Below are 27,238 nucleotides of genomic sequence, written 5' to 3'. Positions count from 1 at the left end.
GTAGGCTAGTACAGACAAAAACTTTTACGGAGGTATGGAGAAGTTTGGGTCATGTAAAAATATTTTACATGTTCGTAGTTTCAAAGGAATACGGTCGAGGAATTGGATTTAAGGACTAACCCGTAGAACATTGTCCTTGGGTTGGAACCTTTACTATATCGGATTTTCTCGCGCTTTTCTCTAAAACTTGGGGGGGACTTCAGTGTGGCAAAAATGTCCGCATCTATGCAGCCTTTCAACGCTGCGATGTATGCGGTCGTTTTCTTACTGTTTTCCCGAATAGAATGTATACTTGGATATGATGAAAACACAAGGACGTGTCCGTCACCATGCAAATGTTTTGGAGACCTTTTGGACTGCAGTCGGTTGAAAAGGCGTGGAATTCCTGATAATCTTCCCGAATGGACCGTACAATTGTAAGTCAATTTAGAGAGCTTTTGTTGACTTGCCATTTTATCTTCACTGCACATAGATACGAACAGCGATCTTAATTACTTTTCACAGCTATGTTTGAAATGAGTAATTTGATAGATATAGGTTTTAACATAGTTACAACAAGTGTCTGAATGGAATACTCGAATAGATACTTTTATACAGAGAATTACGTGATTTGTTACATTGGGGCCAACTTTGTTACGTTGTTGCTTACTGACGATTCGAAGAGAATGAAACCGTTTGGAAACAAAGTTTCTTTCCCGTCACATCAACAAGAAAGGGAAATCAGTCCAAATCACTACTTTTTTATTCCCAAAGGCTGATTTGCTGTTTGTTTAGAAAGTATTTCGCAACGACGCGCGATAGGCCTCTCCATTTTCCAAGGTGCGAAGGCCAGAACTGAGTTTTTTTTGGTCATTTAGCAGACGCTCTTATCCAGAGCGACTTACAGTAGTGAGCGGATACATTTTTGTGCTTTTTTCCTGTACTGGTCCCACGTGGGAATCGAACACACAACCCTGGCGTTGCAAGCGCCATGTTCTACCAACTGAGCCAAATAGATATTTAGTGAATAAACGTTGTTTGTCACATTTATGATTTCAAATTCTGAAAGATCTAGTGATATATTGGGTCACTTTACCCTATTGTTTACCATTCCTTAGCAACATTTGGTGTTATTTCATATATAGAAAAATACTCTAAACTTCAAGGAAATAGGGATTTTACACTCGAACTACACTATAATTTCAATCAAAAGTATTTCTTGCAATGTCATATGTGAATACCTACAGAACATGTGAGCCTTACTCAGGAACAGCAGGGAAGCTCTGTCTTGTTTACATTTTAGTCATTTAGCAGACGCTCTTATCCAGAGCAACTTACAGTTAGTGAGTGCACACATTTTTCATACTGGCCCCCCGTGGGAATCGAACCCACAACCCTGGCGTTGCAAGTGCCATGCTCTACCAACTGAGCTACAGGAGGCCTACTATTATTCTTGTGAATAATAAAGTAGGCCGTTTTAGAAGAAGATATAATGCTAATGTCCTTTGCACATCAATGGCCCATGGTCAGTCTTTCTACACTAGTGAATCATTAGTTGGCCAACCTACTGCACAGAGTTTTTTATTAGGATTATTCCAATCACCCAGTAGACCCAACAAGACATGCCAACATCCGTAGGCTAGTGAGTTGGTAGTACGGTTTGCTTTTGAGTTTGTTGTTAGTGCAGTGAGGTACAATCAGTTGACAACTTTACAGCATATAGTTCATGGAGAACTTTCAACAGGCTTTCGGGATTTTGGAGCTATCACAATTTCCATGAACGAAGAGCCTAAAATGCCATCATAAACAATAGGCTACAATTCATTTTGACAACTTGTTGAACCTCAAGAGGTTGGTAAACTGTTTTTTCAGCATGTAAATATCAGGTGACACCATGATAACGAGGTAATGCAGAATACAGATGTCCATAACACTAGGCCCTAGATGGGACCAACTGCTGCATACCTCCGAATGACAATTGTTTGCCTTTTGTTTATGAGGTGATACCATCATTGGGCCTTTCCATATTCTGTGAGCTCAGTAGTTCTTCAGGCCCCAGGGCTATTAAGACAATAAATGCATAACGTCAAATGAAGTCATAGGCACTCCAGGCCAATCTCCCATGGTAACGCCTCAAATATTTGCTTAACATTTATTAATAAGCAGATGTTCGCAGGCTTTCATTCAGACTGCATCATGTCAAATCACATTTTATTGGCCACATGCACCGAATACAACAGGTGTAGACATTACAGTGAAATTCTTATTTACAGCCCTTAACCAACAGTGCATTTCTTTTAAATAAAAAAGTAAAATAAAACAACAACAAAAAAGTGTTGAGAAAAAAAAGAGCAGAAGTAAAATAACAGTAGGGAGGCTATATATACAGGGGGGTACCGGTGCAGAGTCAATGTGCGGGGGCACCGGCTAGTTGAGGTAGTTGAAGTAATATGTACATGTGGGTAGAGTTAAAGTGACTATGCATAAATAATTAACAGAGTAGCAGCAGCGTAAAAAGGTGGGGGTGGGGGGGCAGTGCAAATAGTCTGGGTAGCCATGATTAGCTGTTCAGGAGTCTTATGGCTTGGGGGTAGAAGCTGTTGAGAAGTCTTTTGGACCTAGACTTGGCACTCCGGTACCGCTTGCCGTGCGGTAGCAGAGAGAACAGTCTATGACTAGGGTGACTGGAGTCTTTGACAATTTTGAGGGCCTTCCTCTGACACCGCCTGGTATAGAGGATGTTGATGTATCGTCACTACTAGCTTGTGTTTTCTAGTTCCTATTTCACAACACAGCTAGGCTAGTTACAAAATCTGTGCTCCCTGCTCTGGAAATTTCACGTTGCCAGAAATCACTGGCACAGCCTCATAACCAAGGCAGGCCGTCCAAAAATAGAGAAATACAGTTCCACATGGGGGGAAAAATCTTTGCACTCCGGCATGCTAATTTACGAGTGGTTCTCCAGCACATGTTAAAGCGCTCGGCCCTTTGTTTTCCAGCACCCCATTATTTCTGCTGAATTAGCAACTCCAGAGCCACCGATGGTACTGATTAAGGAGCCACTGTTGGATTAGTTTGTACAAACTCTCTGAAAGAGAGAGAAAGCGAGGGAAGGAGGGATGGATGGAGGGAGTGAATGTGGGAGAGGCATTTAGTTTGAGCTTCAAATTTCTCAGTGAGGTTTTACGATTCAAATGTAGACCATTTTCCAGAGTTTTTTGGGGGGTTTATAGCCCGGATTGTAGCATAATATGCATTTGAGGAGGTAAGAACTCTCAGGAGACTCACTCAACATTGCTGTATTACCAGACCACCCCATCACATCCACAACCAGTTCTCACCTCACTAAAAGCAAATGTGATTAACTATTAGAATAATATGATATGCCATTTAGCAGAAGCTTTTATCCAAAGCGACTTACAGTCATGCGTGCATACATTTTTACATATGGGTGGTCCCGGGAATCGAACCCACTACCCAGGCGTTACAAGCGCCGTGCTCTACCAGCTGAGCTACAGAGGACTTGGCATTATCAAATAACTTTACGTTTTCACACATTTACACGAGCAAGCCGGGCTTCAGTGTCTGCTGAAAAAATCCCAGTTAAAGTGTGATATCAAGCCCTTATGTTATGGCACTTCAGAGATAAGGAGAGAAAGCACTCTGGATTATAACGTCAAAGCTTTAGCTGGGAAGGGAATGCCTTTTGTCAGCTTGGAAGTCAATTACCTATTTTCCCTTGTGAATCTGTATTAGTCCAAGTGCTTTAAGAACCACATCAAAGAACCAGCAGGTCTATCTTATCTTATTACTAAGAGGATGGATAGCTTGGTTAAATTCACTCTTCAGACACGGATAAATGTGTGGCGCACATTTTCAAGTCTAATAGATACAGGCCAAAGCCTATATAGCACTGTACTGATTTAATCTGGTCCACTTCTGGACCTGGATTTCTGAAGGAAGTGTAAGTGTCAGAAACACTCCAGGCTTATCTGGACATTTTTGATAGTACACCTCTCCACCTCTCCCATATGGCCTGATTAGTGGAACAAAAACCTACAGCTGCGTGTCGGGAAGGGAAAAAAGTTTTAGAGAGAGAAGTAAAACTCTTGTTGAAGAAACTATTTGCTGAAGAATAAAACCAGGGCCAGAAAAATGCAACAGGAGTTTTTCGGCGTGGAAACTTGCTTTCCCGGCATTGTGAATAGATTACCAGTTGTTAGTTTGTTTTCCCTCCCTCCTCTCAGCTCCAGTTGATGGATTCCAGATGGGGGGCAAGCCAAAAAAAGGGTCTGGCACCACAATGTTGATCATGCGCAGCAGCGTCAATAACTCCACCGCTTTATAACACTCTGGGCCAGTCAGGCTTCTCTAGGCCTGTTTTCCACCCCCTCTCAAAAAGGGGAAAAAATGGAATCTCTCCCCTCCATAACTTATCTGGTTGTCTGTTTTGGCTTGGTGATTCAAGAGCAGATTGGATGCGTGAGCTTGTCTGGCATGGAGTTTCTCTCAATGTTTAAAAAAAGGGTCCAATGCCAAAACTAGGCCTATAGCTGGTTAGCTTTTTTGTTGTTGTTGCATACAGTGGTTTGTTTTGAAAATGACTCAGCTGCTTTCCGACATGACTTCAGTTGGAGCTGTATAGGCTAGGCTCACTCAGACAAGTTATGTCTCCTGTTTAAAAACAGAGAGGCCAGTATATGATTGGTTGTGAAGTGAACGGCCCTCCATGTGGTGTAACTTTCCTCTAACAAACGTCTTTCTTTACAGGGACCTGAGCCATAATAAATTGCAGTCGCTCGACAGCACTGCGTTTAGGAGACTGCGGCACCTAAGTGAGATGTAAGTATACTCTGTGTTCTTTATTTCCCTAGAGTAAACAACGTCCGTCACAAACACTCTCCCTCCACCGCCCCTACACACCACATGTGACAAACAACCTTAATGCTTGTGTGTTTACAGAAAGCTTAACAACAATGAATTTGAGACGGTACCTGATTTGGGCCCTCATGCGGCAAACATCACCACCCTCATTCTGTAAGTATGAATTACTTTTGAAACAACCCTCCCCCCCACCAACCCACCCATCAAAGTTGTCAGTGCTAGTTAACAGTGTAGAGCTGCTAAGCGCTGCTCCTCCCTCTGTGGTGGAACCCCTTTTGGCTGAGTTGGTTCCCAGACTGGGCTGTCCCAGGCATGGCAGCCAGTTTGAGACAAGTCAGTCACATGTCTGAAAGTAAATGTCATCGTTGAAAATGGAATCGCCAGAGGTGGTTCCAGCGTTTCCATAAGTGCTGATCCAGGATCTGTAAGATTAGAGTTTTCTATCTGTCCATCTCATTTCTGTTATAGATAGTCTATATGAGTAGTGTGGCATTTCATCCATCTGGAGGTTGAGTGTTTGTATACACTCCTAGTAGGATGGCCCCAGAACATGATGAAGCAATGTGGGGCTTTCATGTGTTTTCAAAGACAAATAGACCCATCAATGTCAGAGGTTTCAAAGGCATTGATTTCAAACTTTCCCCCCGGCACAATGTGTCTCACAAAATCAATGGATAGTACGTTTTTTTGCACAAGAATGCATCCATCTCAAAAACTAGAAGAGGCATATTCCTCATCAAGCCTGAACTTGACCAGCAGTAACACCAGAGAAAGAAGCCAACAGCCAAAGGGGATTCAGACGTCGGCTATTAGTCAATTTGTCTTCAGACTTTTAGGTGTGTAGCCTATATGCCACAGATGCGGCTGGCAGTATTACCTGGAACTAAATCAAAATACAGTACACCAGGGTATGTTTGATTTCCAATAGGTCTGATTCAACATTTATTTATGAACTTGGAAACATTGTCGGTTAGACAACATTGAGAGTTTTTATGACTTATACAACTATTCTCCTCTCCTCTCAATTCTCCACTCAAGCTGCATATTTGGTTGATGTTGCTTTGGAAAACATATAATGTATGAATATGAGAACAATTCCAATGGATTTCACCATTGAAAGCAATGTACCGAAGTATGTCAGCCAGCCTAGTTGTCATCCTCAATGTGCATTTGGGAATGATCAAATCATACTTTCTTACCACAACATGTGTTCGTTTGTGTCTTTGAGTGCGTGTATAGTATTCCCAGTTGCATTGCTTAGTGTCTACTTTGCAACTAAAATCTCTGAGGGGGGATTTAAATACAAAATCCCTCTCCCCCACTCTCTCTTTCTTTTTTGTTGCTGGTATTGGCATCATTGATGGAGAATATGTGTGTGGTATTTCCTATTGGAAAAAGAACAGAGTTTTGAGAAGCCATCAGATGACTTATTTTTCTGACTGGCGCCTGTAATGAGAAGCAGGGCTGCTGCGTTAGCTGGGGAGGCTCAGGCACACATCGCATCAGACTCCATATTAAATATTACACCAGCATCTGACCCAAATGGCTAATAGCACAGTTAACACATCATCTCAACTCTGTTCCTGTACATTGTCAAGTTGCAGTAGGACCATATCAACTACAGTGCTATAACTGATACATAATACACAACGTCTATCTGAAGGGAAACATGGTTGAACAATGAGAGAAAGAGTTATGTTGTTGGTTTCGTACAGTGTTTCCCAACCCTGGTCCTCCAGTACCCCCAACAGTACACATTTTTGTTGTAGCCCTGGACAAGCACACCTCATTCAGCTCATTGAGGGATTGATGATTAGTTGACCAGTTGAATCAGGTGTGCTTGTCCAGGGTTACAATAAAAATGTGTACTGTTGGAGGTACTCGAGGACCAGGGTTGGGAACCACTGGTTTAGTGTTGAGTTACAATGTTACAATGTCTGTTGCCAAAAGCTTTGTAAAAAAGACATCCAAGCATATCTGTCAGCTTAGTTCGCCACAGAGCTAACACTTTATAAGAAATAATGAATTGGTTGATAAGCAGAATATGAAGCCCTTTCCAGTTCCAACTCAGTTACCTTTTCCATACACAGAGATTCTATCAAACCCTCTTCTCCAAATACCTAATCAGCCCTGGAATCACCATATCATTTGTCGAGCCCACCAAACTCAACGAGAGGTGATTTCACAGCAATCTGGTTAAAGCCCCCATCCCCTACCATAAATTCCTGGGAAATTGTTCAATTAATTAAGATGATCACGACTCAATTACTACCAGCTGCAGGGTTATTGCCGTTTGTTTTTACTCTGGGCTGTGGGGTCAAGGAAGTTGACGAGAGCTGCCGCTATGTCTGCCTGGCTGTTTGAATAAGTGGCATTCGATACCCAGGGGCCTTTTTTTCTTACTCCACCCCCCAGGCCAGAGAAATGGAGGAAGGGGAAGAAAATCTCCAGTATGTGCGAATGGAAGGAAAAATCAGACTGTACTAAATGGAGAAAAAAGGGGGGGGGGGGAGGGGTTTAGGATTAGGAAGCCTCAGTTGCTGATTCCATCTTATTGCGTTATTAAAATGTGGAGTGTTGCTGACTTTGGGGTAAGTTGTTTGTGTGTGTGTGTGTGTGTGTATCTGTTTGACAGCTGCTTCTGCTGTTTAGCTATAATTTACGCATTTCTAAAAATTATTTAATTCAAAAAGGAACATTTCTGTTGCAGCGTCAGCTGTCTATAATCGTCTCACACTGTGGTCTTGTTTATGTAGGTCATATTTCTTCAGATAAACAAATTCAGAGTGTGAAGGCAACACAGTCCAAAAATGTGGAGTAGATTTGCCCGAAACCAGCCAAATTAGACACAAGTGTAATTCAAATGGAGATGTGCTGCTGTGTGGTCTTATTTTTTTAAATGTTTGCTTTTGTTGACTGATATCAATTAAATTCCTTAGAGTACACTTCAATGAGTCTGGCAGCACATTTCAGCTGATCTAGGATCAGCTCACCATTAATGTAGGGGACACCGCCTTCTATTCGAATAGTTATTAAGTTGGCTACTATACCCCATATGTTTCAATGTGTGTTAGTATGAGAAGCTAAAACCTGAAGACACCCAAACAAGACTGACTGGCAGGCGAGTCCTGAAACTATTAACATAACGGTGCATAATAACCTCATTTGTGAGAAAATTGGTTAAACAAATTTGAACTGTGTGCCGTCAAAATGGACAATGCCCCGCTTGTTTGTCCGTGGAGTTGGCCCGACACAGGTGGAGATCAACAGATAACCACTTGGAACTCTCCGGTACACATCGGTTTGCCTTTCAAAAGCTCTCATTAGATCTCTGGGCAGATGTTGGGGAGTAGAGAGAGATGGAGAGAAACTGTTTTGTTGAATGGACCGTAGCCAAGTTCTCCTTCACGTCTCTCCCTGTAGGCCTCAACTGCACAGTCTCAGTTGATATCACAGCCCTCATCTGCATTATATTGCCACAATGTTTAAGGTTAGAGTTGGTTGGGTGTTGAGATTCAGGGTTACTGTAGTATGTTGTTCTTACAGGTTAATACAACAGGGTTCAATTAATTGCTCTGAGATTCAAGCAAGTGAAGCATAACAGTTCCTGTAGGTCCTCACCTAGCCTATCTCTCTGTCTATCTGGAGAGGGCTGGCGTCTGCTGTGTGTAGTCCATGTTTTGCCAGATGGTCTTGACCACATCCTTCAAAATAGGGGACCTCATGGGGGTTATAAAAGGCATTGACTTGTGTGGTCTTTTTAGTTTTTTTGTTTAGAGGGTAGATCAGCTTATATTGCAGATAGATTGTAACTTCCATCAATGTAATTGTCTGCATCACTTTCAAACCCCCATGTTTTTTCTTCATCTCGCAAATATATATATATACAGTGAGGGGGGAAAAGTATTTGATCCCCTGCTGATTTTGTACGTTTGCCCACTGACAAAGACATGATCAGTCTATAATTGTAATGGTAGGTTTATTTGAACAGTGAGAGACAGAATAACAACAAAAAAATCCAGAAAAACGCATGTCAAAAATGTTATCAATTGATTTGCATTTTAATGAGGGAAATAAGTATTTGACCCCTCTGCAAAACATGACTTAGTACTTGGTGGCAAAACCCTTGTTGGCAATCACAGAGGTCAGACGTTTCTTGTATTTGGCCACCAGGTTTGCACACATCTCAGGAGGGATTTTGTCCCACTCCTCTTTGCAGATCTTCTCCAAGCCATTAAGGTTTCGAGCCTGACGTTTGGCAACTCGAACCTTCAGCTCCCTCCACAGATTTTCTATGGGAGTATGGTCTGGAGACTGGCTAGGCCACTCCAGGACCTTAATGTGCTTCTTCTTGAGCCACTCCTTTGTTGCCTTGGCCGTGTGTTTTGGGTCATTGTCATGCTGGAATACCCATCCACGACCCATTTTCAATGCCCTGGCTGAGGGAAGGAGGTTCTCACCCAAGATTTGACGGTACATGGCGCCATCCATTGTCCCTTTGATGCGGTGAAGTTGTCCTGTCCCCTTAGCAGAAAAACACCCCCAAAGCATAATGTTTCCACCTCCATGTTTGACGGTGGGAATGGTGTTCTTGGGGTCATAGGCAGCATTCCTCCTTCTCCAAACACGGCGAGTTGAGTTGATGCCAAAGAGCTCGATTTTGGTCTCATCTGACCACAACACTTTCACCCAGTTCTCCTCTGAATCATTCAGATGTTCATTGGCAAACTTCAAACGGGCCTGTATATGTGCTTTCTTGAGCAGGGGGACCTTGCAGGCGCTGCAGGATTTCAGTCCTTCACGGCGTAGTGTGTTACCAATTGTTTTCTTGGTGACTATGGTGCCAGCTGCCTTGAGATCATTGACAAGATCCTCCCGTGTAGTTCTGGGCTGATTCCTCACCGTTCTCATGATCATTGCAACTCCACGAGGTGAGATCTTGCATGGAGCCCCAGGCCGAGGGAGATTGACAGTTATTTTGTGTTTCTTCCATTTGCGAATAATCGCACCAACTGTTGTCACCTTCTCACCAAGCTGCTTGGCGATGGTCTTGTTGCCCATTCCAGCCTTGTGTAGGTCTACAATCTTGTCCCTGACATCCTTGGAGAGCACTTTGGTCTTGGCCATGGTGGAGAGTTTGGAATCTGATTGATTGATTGCTTCTGTGGACAGGTGTCTTTTATACAGGTAACACGCTGAGATTAGGAGCACTCCCTTTAAGAGTGTGCTCCTAATCTCGTTACCTGTATAAAAGACATTTGGGAGCCAGAAATCTTTCTGATTGAGAGAGGGTCAAATACTTATTTCCCTCATTAAAATGCAAATCAATTTATAACATTTTTGACATGCGTTTTTCTGGATTTTGTTGTTGTTATTCTGTCTCTCACTGTTCAAATAAACCATTAAAATTATAGACTGATCATTTCTTTGTCAGTGGGCAAACTTACAAAATCAGCAGGGGATCAAATAATTTTTTCCCTCACTGTATATATATATCCTTTAAAAACATATATTTCCCTTTATTACTTTCCAACCCCACCACCCCGTCCCTAGTTGGAGTAAACTAGTGAACAACAACGCTTAGGCCTCTACTTCCAGCTTATACATACTATTATGGACACAGTCAATTTTACAATTATTCAATTTTGTTTGTTTTTACTCCTGAACTTCCTCTACCCTCAACCTCTCCGATCATTTTCATGATGTCCATCCGGTTTGCTTCTATATGCCATCTCTTTCTAACTGTGCTCTTTCACAAAAGCTCTCAACCTATAACCTATTTACTTATTATGGACACAGTATGCTTTACATTAGTTATCTTGTTATTATTAGTTCTTGTTAGTTGTTATTAGTCCCATCCTTCAGCTCCATTCAACACCTCCCATCTATCTCTTGACACCATCCATATTGGATTTTTATTTGCCATATTTTTCAACTGTACTGTGAGGTTTCACAAAAGTTCTGAACCCTTCTATTCTCATTGTTTCTACAGATTGTAAATTGAAAATAAACATTTTTGCTAAAAGTATTATTATATTATTGATCGATTGACTATGACTTTTCAGATCTCCCAGTAGTGCAATCTGCAAGGTTAGCTCCAGGTAAATACTGCAATCCTTCAGCCATTCCTGGACCTGTGTCCAAAAACAAGCTACAAATGGACAGTACCAAAACAAATGATCTAATGATTCTGTCTCTTCGCAGCAAAATCTGCAGAGCTGGGAAGATTGTATCCCCTAAATAAATAACATTCTATTGATAGCAAGAATTTTGTATAATAATTTAAATTGATTTTTTTTTAAATCTGGCGTCGTTTTGCGTATCAGTTCATAAACACTATGCCATGGAATCGGTACGTCAAAAATCTCTTCCCAACTATTTTGCGATACTTCCCATGACATGACTCTTGTATGGATTCTTATCCTCCATATGGGTCATGTCAAGTTTTCAAAGCCATGGAGAGGCTCATTTGTAGCAGCACTGTTTGGGTTCAAGTGTGAAGTGTGTCAGAGAGTAAGCATTAACAACATCAGCTTGGGACACCATGTTGTATTTGGGGCGTCTCCGATGGAGGTGCTGCTCCTTCTCCACAGCTTAGCTGAGGGTCAGCATCACAAGCAGCTAAACTGAATCCTTGATGTACTGTATCTGGCCCATTTGCACTCAAATATGTACTCATACAAGCTACACTCAAAGGTTTGGTCATATATGAGTTGTCTGGTCATGGAGTCTAGGCTTCAGGGTGAGGCTCCACAGCTGGCCAGATGTTTACTATTGGGGGAAGGGCGATGGTGTTGGGGTACAAAGACCAGGGACTCATCATCATCACCACCACCACATCACACCTCCCTCCAGCTGACAGGCCCCAGGGTTAGTCCGTCTTTTGTAGAGGAACATGGACTGAGCAGCCAGCGCTGACAGTTGCTATCCAACCGACCCTCCCCCCAAAATATATTGAAGTCCGGAGCGCCACAAAACTGGAAATACAGGTTCTTTATTCTTTTCTCTCAGCGACCAGTCAGGGGAACATGAAAATCGAGACCCAGGTGGTGTGTGCCCCTTTTGTTTGGGACCACAGAGGCCACGGTGCATGGAAAGCCCTTTGCAAATCTGCACACAAAAGGCCGGCTTGTGCCCTTTCTACTGCGGGTGGTGTGGTGTGCTGCACTGCACCTAGCTCAGCCTGTGGCTGTTGCCTAAACTGTGTTATTAAAAAAAAAATGAAATAAGACCATTTTTAGGCAGTGACTGAGTGTTTAATACGAAAAAAAGGGGATTGGGTTTCAGGCTCCCAGAACCAACCCTCTACCCCCACCCTCAGCCCCACACTCTTACAGTCGGTTGGCATAGAACCAAGCATTGAGTCTTGGCCTTGCCAGAGGCTAGGCAGAGGGACGTGCTGTGGCAGGTTCTACCCCTACATGCCCCAGACATCCCATCAACCTCTCCTCCCTGGGCCTCTATCCATATATCCTCCTGGACTTTGTTCCAGGTTCGACTGACTGACAGACACACTTGTCTGTTTTCCTCTGGATGTTGTGGTGGTAACGCTGCCAAGGGGTGTTACTGTCTCTACGTGGGGAGCCCAGTCATAAGAGAGGTATGGATGGCAGAAGATTTAGGGAAATGTGTGGAAAATGACTGCTCTGTCCAAGTCAAAGATACCACTTTCTGAGGCTTTATGATGGACTGAGAAGCTACGTTGCCACTGTGCTCAATTTCTCGCTTGATTGTATCTTCAGTGCTGTTTTAGTCTCGCTTTGGCCAGGCGTACAGCGGAGCTGAGCCAGTTTGAGACTTTGAGTCTGGCTCTCGACTAGTGCTGGTTCGGTGTGTTAGTTTCATTGTTGTTTTCTTATTGGCAGCTTCTTGAAGGGTGCTAGTGTTCCCATAAACCAGTACTTCACAGCCATGTCAATGTTCATCCATTTCTCAAAAGGGCTGTATGTTGACATGTGCTTTGCATGCACAGTATAGGGAAACACTAACATTCACTTTGTGGTCAGGATCAGGAAAATGCACAAAATATATTTATCATAAAGAAGATAAAATTAAGTACTGATGCATTAATACAAGTAAAACATTTTTTTTTGGGGGGGGGGGGTTTATGTTGGCCTTGCAATTAATACTGAAACGGGGCCTGCAGTTTGGTGTATTGGAGGGAATTCCTAGTCTTTTCCCTCACTCTCTCTTTCCCTCGCTCGCTCTTTCTCTACCCGTCGAGGCCCATCAACAAAGACGGCTCTGTACAGACACTGTTTATAACTAAGCAGTCCCTGCACTGCAATTTAGGAGGCGTGCAGCTCAGGAAATTGCCAGCCTCTGCTGAGGCATGCTTTCACTGAGGGAATGGTATTCATCAGCCAAGTAATTGGCAGGTTATTTTTTTAAATACCTTGTTAGTAATTACCTTATAAACAAAATAACACAGCACTAAACCAAACGGCTGTTTTGACCTGTTGAGATGAGTAGTGACATTGGTTAGCCCTAGTATTGCCCCTTCCTCCCCCTTTCCTAGACAACCAGGGAACTGTGTTCTTTTTCATGGTTCAGGGAGAGACTCAATGTTCCAGGAAAAATGTCTAATATTAACATAATAATAATAATGAGAACTGGGGTAGCGAGGTTCGAGGGGAACGCTCAGGCGAGGGTGGTCATTTTTTAAATACCGCCCGCTAATTGACTGCTCTGAGTATTTGTATGTCTGGAAACGTTAGACTGGTGACCCGCGTTGTTAAAATACACCGTATTTTCTAGCGTTCATTGGAGCCGTTCTATCTGTGTTTTCAGAGCAAACAACAGGATCACGAAGATCTCTCTGGAGCAGCTGAGGCCCCTGCGAGGCCTGGAGACCCTGGACCTCAGCAATAACAGCATAGTGGATATCAAGGCTGACTCCTTCCCTGCACTGCCTCTCAAGAACCTGTGAGTCCGTCCGTTTTGACTTTCTACCTAAAATGAATGGTTAAACTCCGTCCAATAATACTATCTAAGTCTGGATCAAATAGTTACATTTTGGTGGAACTACAACACTGTTTGGTCATTTTTAATCTTTGGAATTAATGATATGATCAATGTATTTTCTTCTCCTGTAGTATCATGAACAACAACCGCATTTCCACCCTGGAGACGGGCTGTTTTGTCAACCTGTCCAGCACTCTGCAGGTCCTCAGGCTCAACCGCAACCGCCTCTCGACCATCCCTGCCAAGATCTTCCAGCTCCCCAACCTCCAGCACCTGTAAGTGACAATTGCACTTTGAGCACTGTTGGGGTTGACCGCTTCTTGACTTGCCCTCAAACTATACTATGACCGCTCTTTGAACGTTTGTGTAACGGCCCACGTCTTTTCACTACTCTTTGATGTTTCTCTGACTGCTCTGTGAACTTCCTGAAAACGCATTGTGACTGCACATTGACAGTGCGTTGACATCTCCAACCACTCTTTGACCACTCTTCCAACAGTCATTGACATCTTCTTGGCTTCTCTTAGATGAATTAGATTCCTTTTCAACCTCACTTCTTGAGTTAAGTGAACTCTTATTCCTTCCTGTATATATGATGCTGCGGTTCTCTTACGGTCTGCTTGTGGTCCAACCTGCAGGGAGCTGAACAGGAATCGGTTGCGCAGGGTGGAGGGCCTGACGTTCCACGGTCTGCACGGTCTGCGCTCGCTGAAGGTGCAGAGGAACGGCATCAGCCGCCTGATGGACGGAGCCTTCTGGGGCCTCAGTAACATGGAGGTCCTGTAAGTAACTGTCCTCTTTGACAAGAAAATGTGTCTTCATTTACTAGTGTACATTGGTTGATTTAACAGTGTATGTCTGGGTGCAAGTGTCTGCATACCATCTTTGGATACATATGTGTAGCCATATGTCTTGACAATGATAGTTGGCCATAGCCTATACAGTGTGGTATCAGTCCAGGCTAGCATATGTCTTCATCTCTGTCTGTCTGTGTGTGTCTATATGTTGATGACTGACCTCTGTGTGTCCCTGCAGGCAGCTGGACTACAACAACCTGACGGAGGTGAGTAAGGGCTGGCTGTACGGCCTGTTGACTCTGCAGCATCTCCACCTGGGCCACAACGCCATCAGCCGGATCCGGCCCGACGCCTGGGAGTTCTGTCAGAAACTCAGCGAGCTGTGAGTGACCCTTTCTTCTTCGTCTCCCTCCCTCTCTTTTTCTCTCTCACTTTCTCTCCTACTCACACTGTGAGCTCCCAACACCTCTCTCTCTCTCTCCCTCGCTTCCGCCCTCCTTCCTCGCAGTCTCCAACTCGCCACTCCCACACACACACACTCCCCCCTCTCTTCCTCCACCCCTAGAGCTCAGTGCCAACACCAATGCAGGGCTCCTGCCAAAATATTACGCCCCCCACTTCACCCCCGCCACTATAGCCCCCCTCCTTTAATGCCTCGCCACGTCTATAGGGGAGAGGGAGGGAGGGATTTCACAACCAGAGTGTCTGAAGCGACAAGTGGCGGCAGCAACATATTGTTTCCTTTGTTGTTAACGTTGTTTATGGCACTGGCCAATTACTAAGTGCGCCATGTTTTTTTTTACGAGCGACTAGGTCGTTTCTGAAAGGGGAGTTGTTGTTTTTTCCATTTCTCTTATCAAGTGAACCTGAGTGTAAACCAAATTGGCAGTTGACAGATATTTTTCGCCCACTAAATAGCCTTCTTTCTGGTTTGTTAGTTTTTTCGTCTGATGTTTGCTTTTGAGGATTTCTAGTACAAAGTTAATACTTTTATACTGTTTGCATAAGGTTAAACAAAGAAGGCCAGCTGTGCAAGGTACAATCTAACTTTCAAAACTTAGTTTCAAACACTTTCCGAAATCTTTTAGTAAAGAAAGCTTTAGTTTGACTGGATATACCTTGATAATAATTAGATAACATGTTTTAGTGGTGGTTCTAATGCTTATTACAAAGTGCTTATTGTAATTCATAGACTAATCTGGCAAGATTTGTTCCTAGTGATCTATGGCCCGTTTATCATCTACCTCAACTGTTTCTTTCCCCCCCCCCCTTCCATCTGCCCTGGGTGTATGAACTGTGTGATGCTGATGTTCCTTCTCTCTCCACCCGACAGGGACATCTCGTCCAACCACTTGACAAGACTGGAGGAGTCCAGCTTTGTGGGCCTCAGCCTGCTTGACGAACTCCACATCGGAAACAACCGAGTGAGCTTCATCGCAGACGGAGCCTTCCGAGGACTCTCCCACCTACAGATGCTGTAAGTTTGAATAAGGATGACTAAACTCAATTTCAGTGAATTACTTGTCAGAGATGACAGCTCTATTGTATAATGGTGCTGAAGCATTAAATGATTATTTTCAACGTCCCACTGGCAGTGAGCGCATTAGCCATGGTTAATATCACTAATCCTGGTTCTTAGTTTTCCCTAATGTTGTTTGAGAAGCATCAAGGCTCATGAGAGTTTAGGGATGAACTTGATTTAAACTCCGAAGTGACATGGTTATAACAGTCATCAGCCTACACTTTATCATTGTTCCATAAGATAAGCCCTATCTCACTTCTATGAGAGTACATTAGCAGTTAGCTAACTTCTCAGATGCTGCCTGCTTGTTGCATTTCACTTCCTGTCCCTCTCCACACTCATCGAGGCGTGAGTGGAAATATTCCGCCTTGTTTGTTTTCGGTATGTGAAATAGATGAACGTACTGCCTGTGGTTTCTCCCCACACATAAAAACCTCAACCAGCCAGCAGAGTGAGTCCATCCCCCCATCTACAGACCAGCTCCATAACATTGCCCCTGGTCCCTCTCTTAAATGGAACCAAATGTTAACTGTGCGTGAAAGGTCAGCAGAGGGCAGATGTGTAGGTAGGTGGACAGGGAGTTGGGGTGGCTTAGGGGGCTTTACCCCCCAGCCCCAGCCCCTCTCCACAACCCGCTCCTCTACCCCCTCCACCCCTCCTCAACCCCAATCATTTGTAACCAGGCATGCAGAGGAGGAAACTAGCTGTTTGAATGTATTTAAAGAGACTTGAGAGAGAGGGAGCGGGGGAAGGGTGAAGACATCCAGCAAATCTCTTTAGCAGACATGATGTACTGCTGTGTGCACATGCCATTCAGTTAGGTTAAAAGAGATTTAGGATTTTTCAAAGCCCTTTGATATTTACTTAAAAATGTGATTTACCCCATCCATAAAACCCATTGCTAAAAACGTATAATTTTTCACTAAATTAAGGTGTCTAAAATACATGAGGAGGTAGCACAGACGTGTGGTTTTGAGTTCCTCCCTGTTAAACACGTTGCATTGCATGTGAAGCAGTGTTTTGCTGCGAGACACAGAGAAACCATCGCAAACACTTAAAAAGCCCCCAAAGTTAGCGAGAAACATCCTCCAGTGATGGGACCACTTTGAATATAAATGTAAAGCCTTTAACTTTTTTTCTTGTCCTTCACACGAAACGCAAAGCCGCACCAAGGTTTATGAAGACTATAATAAGTGCAGTTGTTTTCTGGGTGTGGATTTTTACAATGTGGTTTGTCATTGTTTCTCTGGAAATAGAGATCTGCAAAACAACGAAATCTCCTGGACCATTGAAGACATGAACGGACCATTTTCTGCTCTGGACAAACTAAGGAAATTGTGAGTTGGCTTGACTTTACCATGGCTTTGTCTTCTAACCTATTGATTTCCAGAAGATTGATTAGAAACTATAAAATGGGCCATGAGAACTGATTTGAACTGGAAGTATTTGCTTCTTATCATAATATAAATTACTGTATTTGAATGAAAACTCAAATATCCTTTTCTCAGGTTCCTTCAAGGAAATCAAATCCGCTCGGTGACCAAGAAGTCGTTCTCTGGCCTGGACACACTGGAGCACCTGTGAGTTGACCTTCAAATAAATATGATCATACGTCTGTCTCAACTGTCCTAAAGCTGTAAACTTAATGCGGGAGAATCCATAACCATTAGAAACAAAGCCTGTTTGTGAGAACCACACAACCTTATTGTCTCTGCTTCTTCTCTAGACTTTTGATGAAAAACAGAGCTGTCTGGTATTCACCATCTCCATATGTGGGGAGACTATTGATCACTAACTGCTTAGGCATGGCTAGAGGAGTGTGTGTGTGTGTGTGTGTGTGTGCGCCTGTGTGTTCGTGCTTGCGTGTGTGCAGGTTTCTGTGTGTACAAGTGTGTGTGTGTGTTTATATCTGTGAAACAGCTGCGTTTGATTCTAATTAACTTTTTTTCCCAGTCGTGTCTGAGCTCAAAGGAGCCAAAGACAGGCCCCTCTTGATTAACAGCACGATAATAGCACGGTGCTGCCCATATTTCTATTGTTCTCCAGACCTTTTCTTCCCTCTCTCTGATTATTGAAGTGTTAGCAGTCTTCCTCCAGATAGGTCTAGACGGAGGGGAAAGTTTGCCATCTTTCTGTGTACATTCCCCTGGTTCTGATCCATCCATTCTCCCCGCTTTTCCCCCCTCAGAGATTTGAGTAACAATGCGATCATGTCGGTCCAAGGGAATGCCTTTGTGCAGATGAAGAAGCTTGAGGAACTGTAAGTATCTCTGCGTTCAGTCACACTGTATTCATATTCTGCAATGCCAATAGACCAGAGTCACTGTTCTGGACTAACTGAGGAAAGGAAAGAGTCTTTCATAGAAAATTACTTCAAAAGCACCTATACTCATAAAAGTGATTATCTTAAAATGTAACGACTATAAAATTGCTCAAGTATTACGGAGCATCTTTGTGCTGGGTCTCTCTTGTGATTCCTGGCTCTAACGCAGTACCCCCCCCCCCCCCAGGCACCTGAACACATCCAGCCTGCTGTGTGACTGCCAGCTCAAGTGGTTTCCTCTGTGGGTGGCGGAGCAGGCCTTCCTACACTACGTGAACGCCAGCTGTGCCCATCCCCTGATGCTGAAGGGCAAGAGCGTGTTCACCGTCAGACAGGAGGACTTTGTGTGTGGTGAGTGTGACTGACACACACACACACACACACAAGCCTCTTAATGTAGCCCTTGTTAAAAACAGCCATTTAGCCGTGACAGGTTTTCCATTTATGAACTGACCCAGATTGTTCCATATTTTCCTTCAACTCATGGACACTCTGATGGAGCCAGCATTGTAATGGAACCATGTAGAAACTCAGTGAGTTAACAGCTTGGCCTGGTGGAGTCAGAGACAGCAGGGAGAAAATAAATAATTGTTGAGGAATTTCTGGGACCAGTTTCATTAAGTAATTACTACTATTAGAGCTGAGGTGCTTTGCCTTCAGAGCTTTCAACATTTCCCAAGTCAGATAGTTTGAATCTTGGCGCATAAAATCGTATCGTTTCCATATTTAAGCTGGTTGTCGACCATCACGGTTTAAACAAAAACTGGTTAGCCCCAAAATGAATGTCAATTTGAGTTTAGCCCCTTTCACTTCAAATAGAAACGAATGTTTTTCCCTTCTTGTCTTCCAACCAGACGACTTCCCTAAACCTCAGATCACGGTGCAACCTGAGACCCAGTCGGCCATCAAAAGCACCAACGTCACCTTCGTGTGCTCGGCGGCCAGCTCCAGCGACTCACCCATGACCTTTGCCTGGAAGAAGGACAATGAGGTCCTGAATGACGCTGAAATCCACAACCAGGCACACCTCAGAGCCCAGGGGGGAGGCCAAGGCCGTGAAACAGAGGTTACAGAGTACACCACCACACTGCAGCTACGCAGTGTAGAGTTCACCAGCGAGGGGAAGTACCAGTGTGTCATCTCAAACCACTTTGGTTCCTCCTACTCCACCAAGGCCAAGCTCACCGTCAACAGTAAGATAAATAACCTACTGGTATTGATTTTGACTGGTTATTTGGGGTCATTTCAAGAGATTTGTCATCCTTAGTATAACTCTCAGCATGATAAACTATGACAAACTACTACACAAGTACACTGCAAATATCAACTCGGAGTGCCCTACGAACATATAAGGAATCTCGTTATGACTGACATTGCAAAACCTTGTAACTTTGATGTCGCTCTTGAAGCGGTGCTGCCGTTAGATGTCAAATAAAATGTCCATCCCTTTTGTCCCTCCAGTGCTTCCGTCCTTCACCAAGATGCCCATGGACCTGAGTATCCGGGCCGGTGCCACGGCCAGACTGGAGTGTGCCGCCGTGGGTCACCCGTCTCCGCAGATCGCCTGGCAGAAAGACGGGGGCACGGACTTCCCCGCCGCCCGGGAGCGCCGTATGCACGTGATGCCTGAGGACGATGTGTTCTTCATCGTGGATGTGAAGACAGAGGACATCGGGTTGTACAGCTGCACCGCCCAGAACACCGCCGGAGCCATATCAGCTAACGCTACGCTAACTGTGCTAGGTGAGAATTGCTCTTTCTATTTTCACCAGCTGGCAAAGAACTTTGCATTTGTCTGTGGGTCCCTCTTCATTTTGACACAGATCAAATTTATTTTATGGTATTCCATGAGTGTTTCCCCCACAAATCGACATATGAATCAGGCGTTTTGAGACTGTCAGGCAACTAACACTCCCCCTTACCCCATTCTCCTCCAGAAACGCCCTCTTTTCTGCGCCCTCTCATGGACCGCACTGTGGCCAAAGGGGAGACTGCGGTCCTCCAGTGCATCGCCGGCGGCAGCCCTTCCCCCAGGCTCAACTGGACGAAAGACGACAGCCCCCTTGTGGTCACAGAGCGCCACTTCTTTGCCGCCGCCAACCAGCTGCTCATAATCGTGGACGCAGCGGAGGGCGACGCGGGGAAGTACACGTGCGAGATGTCGAACACTCTGGGCACCCAGCGGGGCAACGTGCGCCTGGCCGTGCTGCCCAACCCCAACTGTGACGTGGGGGTGGGCGCCTCGGGAGGCGTAGGCTCGGACGAGGACGGCTGGACCACGGTGGGCATCGTCATCATCGCAGTGGTGTGCTGCGTGGTGGGCACCTCGCTGGTCTGGGTGGTCATCATCTACCATACGCGCCGGCGCAACGAGGACTGCAGTGTCACCAACACAGGTGAGGAGAGGGTGCCATTTTGTCAGCACAGGATTGGCTTTGAGTTCAGTACTTGCATGCCCATGTTGCCTCCTCCCTCGAACAGAAAATATTGCGCAATTACATTTTTGAAACTTGAGTTATGGGCTCCGGCTCCACATACTTTGGCTGGTATTAAAACAACACCTTTTCAGAATACTTTGACATGAATCAGTGACAGACCATTGCCTTGAACATATTATTATTATTGTATTTCTCTATGAAAACATTTCTGAGACTTTTCCCTCCCTGGTGTTTTCCCTGCAGACGAGACCAACCTGCCAGCAGACATCCCCAGCTACCTGTCCTCTCAGGGCACGCTGGCCGATAGACAAGATGGCTACGTCCCCTCAGAGAGTGGCAGTGGCAACCACCAGTTCATGGCTTCCTCCATGAGTGGATTCTACATGCAGCCTAAAGACCTGAACGGTAGGAGAGCAGCTCTTTCATTGGAAATGCATGGGGACTTTTATATTATGAATATATGCATTGCATCAAAGTCAACTGTACTCTGAGCATTTTTCTATATGTATCATACAGTATTGTTTCACCTGAATACATATTGGAATGGTGTAAGTAATTTGAGGCAAGTACCAATGCGTTACTAATGTGTCATGTGACTCGTACAGGTCTGTGTCAGCTGGACACAGGAAGTGAAGCGGACATGGAGGCGGCCATAGATCCCCTGCTCTGCCATTACCAAGGTCCCATCAGCTCTCTCCTCAGGAGAGGCAACATGTACACCGGAGAACCCTCAGAGGCTTTCACAGGTCGGTGCAACAGATATATATAAAAATATATATATTGTAGCATTATAAATATTTTTCCCTAAATTAAACAATTTTGTTGCTGTCATACTGATCTGATTTCCCATGGCTCACTGTAACTTCCCCCCCCCCCCCCCCCTCCCTACAGGCTATGCTATAGACCAGCGGCCCATCTGCATAGACTCCTACAGTGGCAGCCTGACCAGCTCCAAGAGGAGGGACTACTATCCATGTGGCAAGGCCCTTCAGGACCCCTTTGATCACGGGAGTCCCAGTGTGCAGATGCCCAACGGCAGCAGCTTCCACGGGCCACCCCACCTACAGGGCGAGGGCCCCCTCTCCATGGACGAGGGAGATGGGAGCGAGTACGCCCGACCTCGGGAGACGACGCTCTCCTCCAATACCTTCATGGGTACGTCTGAGGAAATTTCTCAGTATGGATTTGGGTCAAGTCAAGAACATTTTAAATTCACTCAATTACTAAGTGATTTATTGAATATTCATTTTCTCATTTGACAGCTAACACAACAAGTGAATGTCTCAGGCCTTACCCTGTATCTCCCTCCGTCCTTCCCTCTCATAGGAACGTTTGGGAAAGCCCCCTGGAGGCCTCAACAGGAATTCTACCCCGGGTTTGCACCACCGCCACTGGCCCTGCACAACAGCATGATGCTACACGAGAATCCCTACGCAGCCCTGGACACAGACTCGGAACGCGAGGAAGACAAGAACAGCGTCCAGTCAAAGGATTCTAGATCGGAATCAGAAAAGAGCGGCAATAATATCTATGAACAACCGTATGATCTCAATAGGACTGCTGCTAGTCAGCATGGTCGAGCGAGCACATAGCTGAATATGTGCGTTCAAACGAACTGACATTCCTTTGAGTTTTTCTTCATTACGAGGATGACCAAAATAAATGCTACCTCAGTAAATGGACACTTTCTCAATAATGGACACTGCAAACGTGCAACGCGTGAATGTAAAAGGATAATGCATTGTGCCTACAAAATGCTGAAAAATTATATGAGGAGATATTAACAGTGAGGACTGTTCTTTTATTAAGAAAGGAAAATGGGAAACATCTTCAATTGAAGATAGATATTGAATATATATATATATATACGTTTTTATACAAAGTTTATTATATTTTGTAAATTAAGGGTAAAAATAGAATCCATTATTTGTGCTGTCCTTTTTCCTGTAAATGAGTATTTTGTGTTGTGCGACCGACCATGCCTGTTCAGTTATTTTAGCTTTTTTTTGTTGCTTTGAGTTAAGCACCCCTTTGCACATACTTATACATAATAAAACACCATAACATGTGCTGCTACGTACATTAAAAGTACTGTGACTCTTTCCATACTTTAAATGGCTGTACCATGCACAGACACCACTGTTCTCTAATGGAGGACAAAGAGAATAGAGGTATAGGAGAGTATTCCTGAAGCCCTGCTGGGGATGAGAAGGGGGGGTTGACATAGCATGGCTTTTCCGAGCCAAACCACAGACCGCCAAGGATGGCTTGCGCCTGCCATGAGGCCCCCCACCATGCTGGCCGAATAGAATCCAACAAGTGTATGCTGGGAAAGTGTGTGCGTGGTAATTGTGCGCGTGTGCGTTTGGCATTTGTCTGTGTGTGGGAAGTTCAGGGCTAGCTCCTTCAGTCTTTGGCTCAGTGTAGACTCAGTACCCTGGAGACCATCGATGGAAGGCCAAATTAGGGCAGACATGTCAGAAGGAAGGAACAGTCACATGAGGTCTCTGGAACTGTTGGAGCTGGCCGTCTGGTCCTGCTCTCTCCCAACCAGCCAGTCACAGGGCTCCCCTCTCCCTCACTTTGGGCCTTCGTCTCTGGGAAGGAGGGTGGGGGTTGCTGCTCTTGCTTTTCACCAGATGAGTCACTCCCCAAGGCTGTCCCCTTCTGGCTTTTTCACATCTTGGGTTTGTTTTTTCAGGCCTCTCCTTTTCAACATGGAGGAAAAAGGTGTGCTTGTCCGCTAGCTGTCGAAACTTGCACTTGGAAAGTGTCTTGCGGGCTCTCTCACTGCCACACTGGTGATGTGTATATAAAATGGCTGATTCATTGAGAGGGGATGGTGGTGCCAGTATTTTGAGGTGGGCTTATAGAAAGATATCTTACTAAGGGGATTCAATTCAGCCGTCCAGTTCATCTGCCAATCTTGCAATGTGGAATATATTAGAAGAGCTTCTAAAGACATTGAGTTATAACACAATTTCTAGATGTATTCAAATGTTTTGTATAAACCTCTTGGTTTATGGAATCATATTCAGAGAGGTTTGTTTGAAAACCCGTCCTTGAGCCTCAGCGACACACCTTGTTATTCACTGAGTGCTTATTGGGGAGTACGCATTCACCCCGGTGTAAAGGAATGAAACAATCTGTTGGAAGTCTTGCCAGCTCTTTGAGGAACTTGGGATAAGCACAAGATGGTGGAACCAGAACCACACACATTCAAACACCTGGAAGACAGCTGCTGAAGCTAGTCCTCAAACACCAGGCTTCCCATTGGCTTAGGGAAGCTTGTGGGGTCTAACAAACATGACCCGATACAGATGAGGTGGTGCAGAAAGATGTTTGATCAACTTGGAGAATTACCAAAGCCTGAAAGCATTCACTTCCCTGAATTTAAACAGTGTAGTGAATTTATGGCTAGATAATTGTTTGATGAACACATAAAGAATGCTGAAGTTGACGTTATTAGTCAGTAAAACCAAACTTCAACTCATCTCTTTCTCGATGATCTAGGAAATGTATATGTTGTTCTGATTACTGAGTTAGTTAGCTGCCTATGTAAATAACACATTTTCCCTAGTTCATGAACTATCACCAAGGGTTTCTTTAGGTTAAGATTATACGTTGTTGATTTCCCCACAATGTTGTTCAGATGAGACTTCTCACTAGCAAACATAGTTTTGCAATTAACTATTACTATAACTACACTACGAACTACTATGCATGTAGCAATTGCCTGTGTGGATGTAATTTACCTCCACACATTTTAGTGAGGCCAAAATTGTTTATTTATTCCTCTGGGAAAGTTTCTAAAACAACTGCAATCGAGAAACAATTTGTGCCATAACAAGGGGCTGAAAGGTTTACTTGAGAAAAAGAAAGACATTATTTGGAGCCAGATGACTCCTGCAGAGACTGCAGCCAGCAAGAACCTTCACGTTTCCAGCCGGGGGAAAAAATAAAACACTGGCCAGTTTGCAGAATAATTTCCCCTCTTTTATTTAGGCTCCAGAGAAACGAGACAAGAAGTCGGCTATTCCTCAGACCACCAATGACTTGCAGTAGGGGTTACTGAGTCCCCCCCAGCACCTGGTTCTGGATCAGCTTCTGAGCCCCACACATTGACCCTCACCAGTTTACTGGGCGCAATCGAACACTGATCTCGGATCAGTTCCTTAGGCCAGCATTGGACTCCCCACCCCTGTGAATAAGCCCAGAAAATGAATTTAGCATGCCAGAGCCTTATCTCATTGCCAGACACTCTGAAATTCGTAGCTAATTTGTCTTCATTGTTGCCAGATGTGGCGACATGGAGACAGATGTTTATGATATTAAATGGCCATGGGCGGCTCGCTGACATTTTATTATTTTGTTGTGAAGCTCAGAAAATCTGCTGGGGGAATGGAGTCTAACTCTTACTACCTCCCTCAACATCCCTATGTTCTGTTTTCAAACTCTGTCTGTCGGTGAGAAGTTTTCAGATCGTGCATAAAGAAAATCATGTTTATTCACTGACATTAATAATTCTAATTATTAATAATTATTCTCTTAAAATAAATGTTTTCCTTTATCTGCTTCTGAACATGGTGAGGCCTTATATTCACTGGTCAGTGAAGATTATTTATTGTGGATATTCTTTCCAACCCTCCTAGACAACTAGTTCACAATTTATTTGTTGATGTAACTTCTGGGGCAAACCAAAATGATGAGTGCGCCGCACACTTGCTTCTTCCACGCATCATATCATTTCTAAACAACAGTACCACCCCCAAACCAACGCAAATTTGTTTGCAAGTTTGTTCATGCAGTCACAGTTTACCCTTCTCAAGTATCTCAAACCCACTGCTGGTTTTGCCTGAAGGACGTTCTCGGTTTTTGGCTGATTGTCATTAACCGCATGATAAAATGTTAAGATCTTCCACAAGCAGGGAGCTAGCTGTAGCATCTTGAGAGTTGGCTGGTAACACTGGAGTAGTGGCCAGTGAGAGATACCCTCTGACCAAAGACTTTGGAAAACATGGCTGCTGGATTCTCACAGTCAAACATGGCCAATTAAAGAGACTTTCCGGAAGATTGTTTTGCCAGTAGTTGTGCTCAAGAACCAAAACGGGTCCCCGAATATTGCATGCTATGACATATATGTGCAGATAGGTGCAGAACGTCATTGCTCTCTCTCGTGCTCTCTGCTGTGTCACTGAGTTGTTGGGCCCACCCTGCAACCTCACTGGATAACGCTGGGTTGGCCTGGGCAACTCGTCACTCAAATGGCGAGGGTCTGAAGCTCATTGGCTGGAACTCGAAGTGCTGGGGGGGGGGGGGGGGGGGCTGGCCCACGTGGGCCAAGCTTGCAGTACTCAAAATGGTGCCACACAGCTTCCAGAAAACAGTCGCTTTCAAACTAGGTACGGTAAGACAGTAATGCTGCTCAGAGATTATGCATGTATGAACTACACATTGACAAATCGAGCCCAAAGCGGGAGGTTGAAAAAATAATGACTTAGTCGCCAAAGTTCCAGAAAGTCTCTTTAAGTTAACCATCAGTGAATCCCACCCTCTCCTCCACTAAAAAGCTCTCCTTTGGCTCTTCCATCGAACCATAGGGGCTCATATGATTAAAAGCAGATAAAAGCATTTTTCGTCTTGCAGATGTAATAAATCACTAGCTGGGCCTGCCTAGGCAACTGGCTGTCTGACAAATGTTCCACAATAACTAAGCCCCCCCCCCCCCCCCCCACACCAACCCTTCCCGTAAAAACAATTTGAAGAAAAAAGTCTGGAATTTCTACCAGGTTGCTTGTAACTCTTTCGGGACAATTGTAAACTCCCAGCCATGTCAGCACAGGTGAAAACCTGAAGGAACCATAAAGGAAGGAAACAACGCCCACACCCGGCTTTCTCTTTCTCTCACACTCTCCTTTTTTTTCACCACGGAGGCTACGGTCTTAAACTCCCTTGTCTCCAATGCAGTCTCCACTGTGACTAATTCCACACAAAACGATGGCGGCTGAACCAGCCAGACTGCCTAAGCCTTCATGGATGGTGTTAGCTGACACCCCCACCCCATAAAAAAAAAGCCATAATGGCTGAGACGACGACCAAGGCCATGAATCAGTCTCTTGACGGCTTTGAAAAAGATGCTGTCTCACCATAGCCTCAAAGCCACACTATTCACTACTCCCATCCCATTGCATTTCACACTGATAATGGTGGATTTGGACAGGGTCCCAGAGGATTTTATGTTTATAACCCAGGGGAGAAGACATCTTGCTATGCAGACACAAATACAAGAATAGTGACTAACACTGTACTGTCCACCCAACTAATCTACTGT

At 44.4% G+C, this 27,238-nt stretch overlaps 1 protein-coding gene across 1 annotated transcript; it reads left to right on the top strand.

The window, feature by feature from the left end:
• Window positions 1–22,998, top strand: LOC311140666 (leucine-rich repeats and immunoglobulin-like domains protein 3). Its single transcript, XM_084175834.1, has 19 exons — window positions 1–416; window positions 4,750–4,821; window positions 4,942–5,016; window positions 13,654–13,788; window positions 13,959–14,102; window positions 14,466–14,609; window positions 14,863–15,006; window positions 15,958–16,101; window positions 17,403–17,483; window positions 17,655–17,726; window positions 18,335–18,406; window positions 18,657–18,820; window positions 19,324–19,662; window positions 19,931–20,212; window positions 20,407–20,865; window positions 21,151–21,312; window positions 21,513–21,653; window positions 21,799–22,062; window positions 22,234–22,998. The coding sequence occupies exons 1-19, from the start codon at window positions 214–216 to the stop codon at window positions 22,497–22,499; spliced, it is 3,363 nt and encodes a 1,120-aa protein (XP_084031960.1). The 5' UTR covers window positions 1–213; the 3' UTR covers window positions 22,500–22,998.
• Window positions 22,999–27,238: the final 4,240 nt, after the last annotated feature.

This window comes from Coregonus lavaretus (assembly GCF_964263955.1).
Source record: "Coregonus lavaretus genome assembly, chromosome: 13".
NCBI lineage: Eukaryota > Metazoa > Chordata > Actinopteri > Salmoniformes > Salmonidae > Coregonus > Coregonus lavaretus.
The sequence above is the reverse complement of the archived record's forward strand: the minus strand, read 5'-3'. Positions and strand labels throughout refer to the sequence as shown.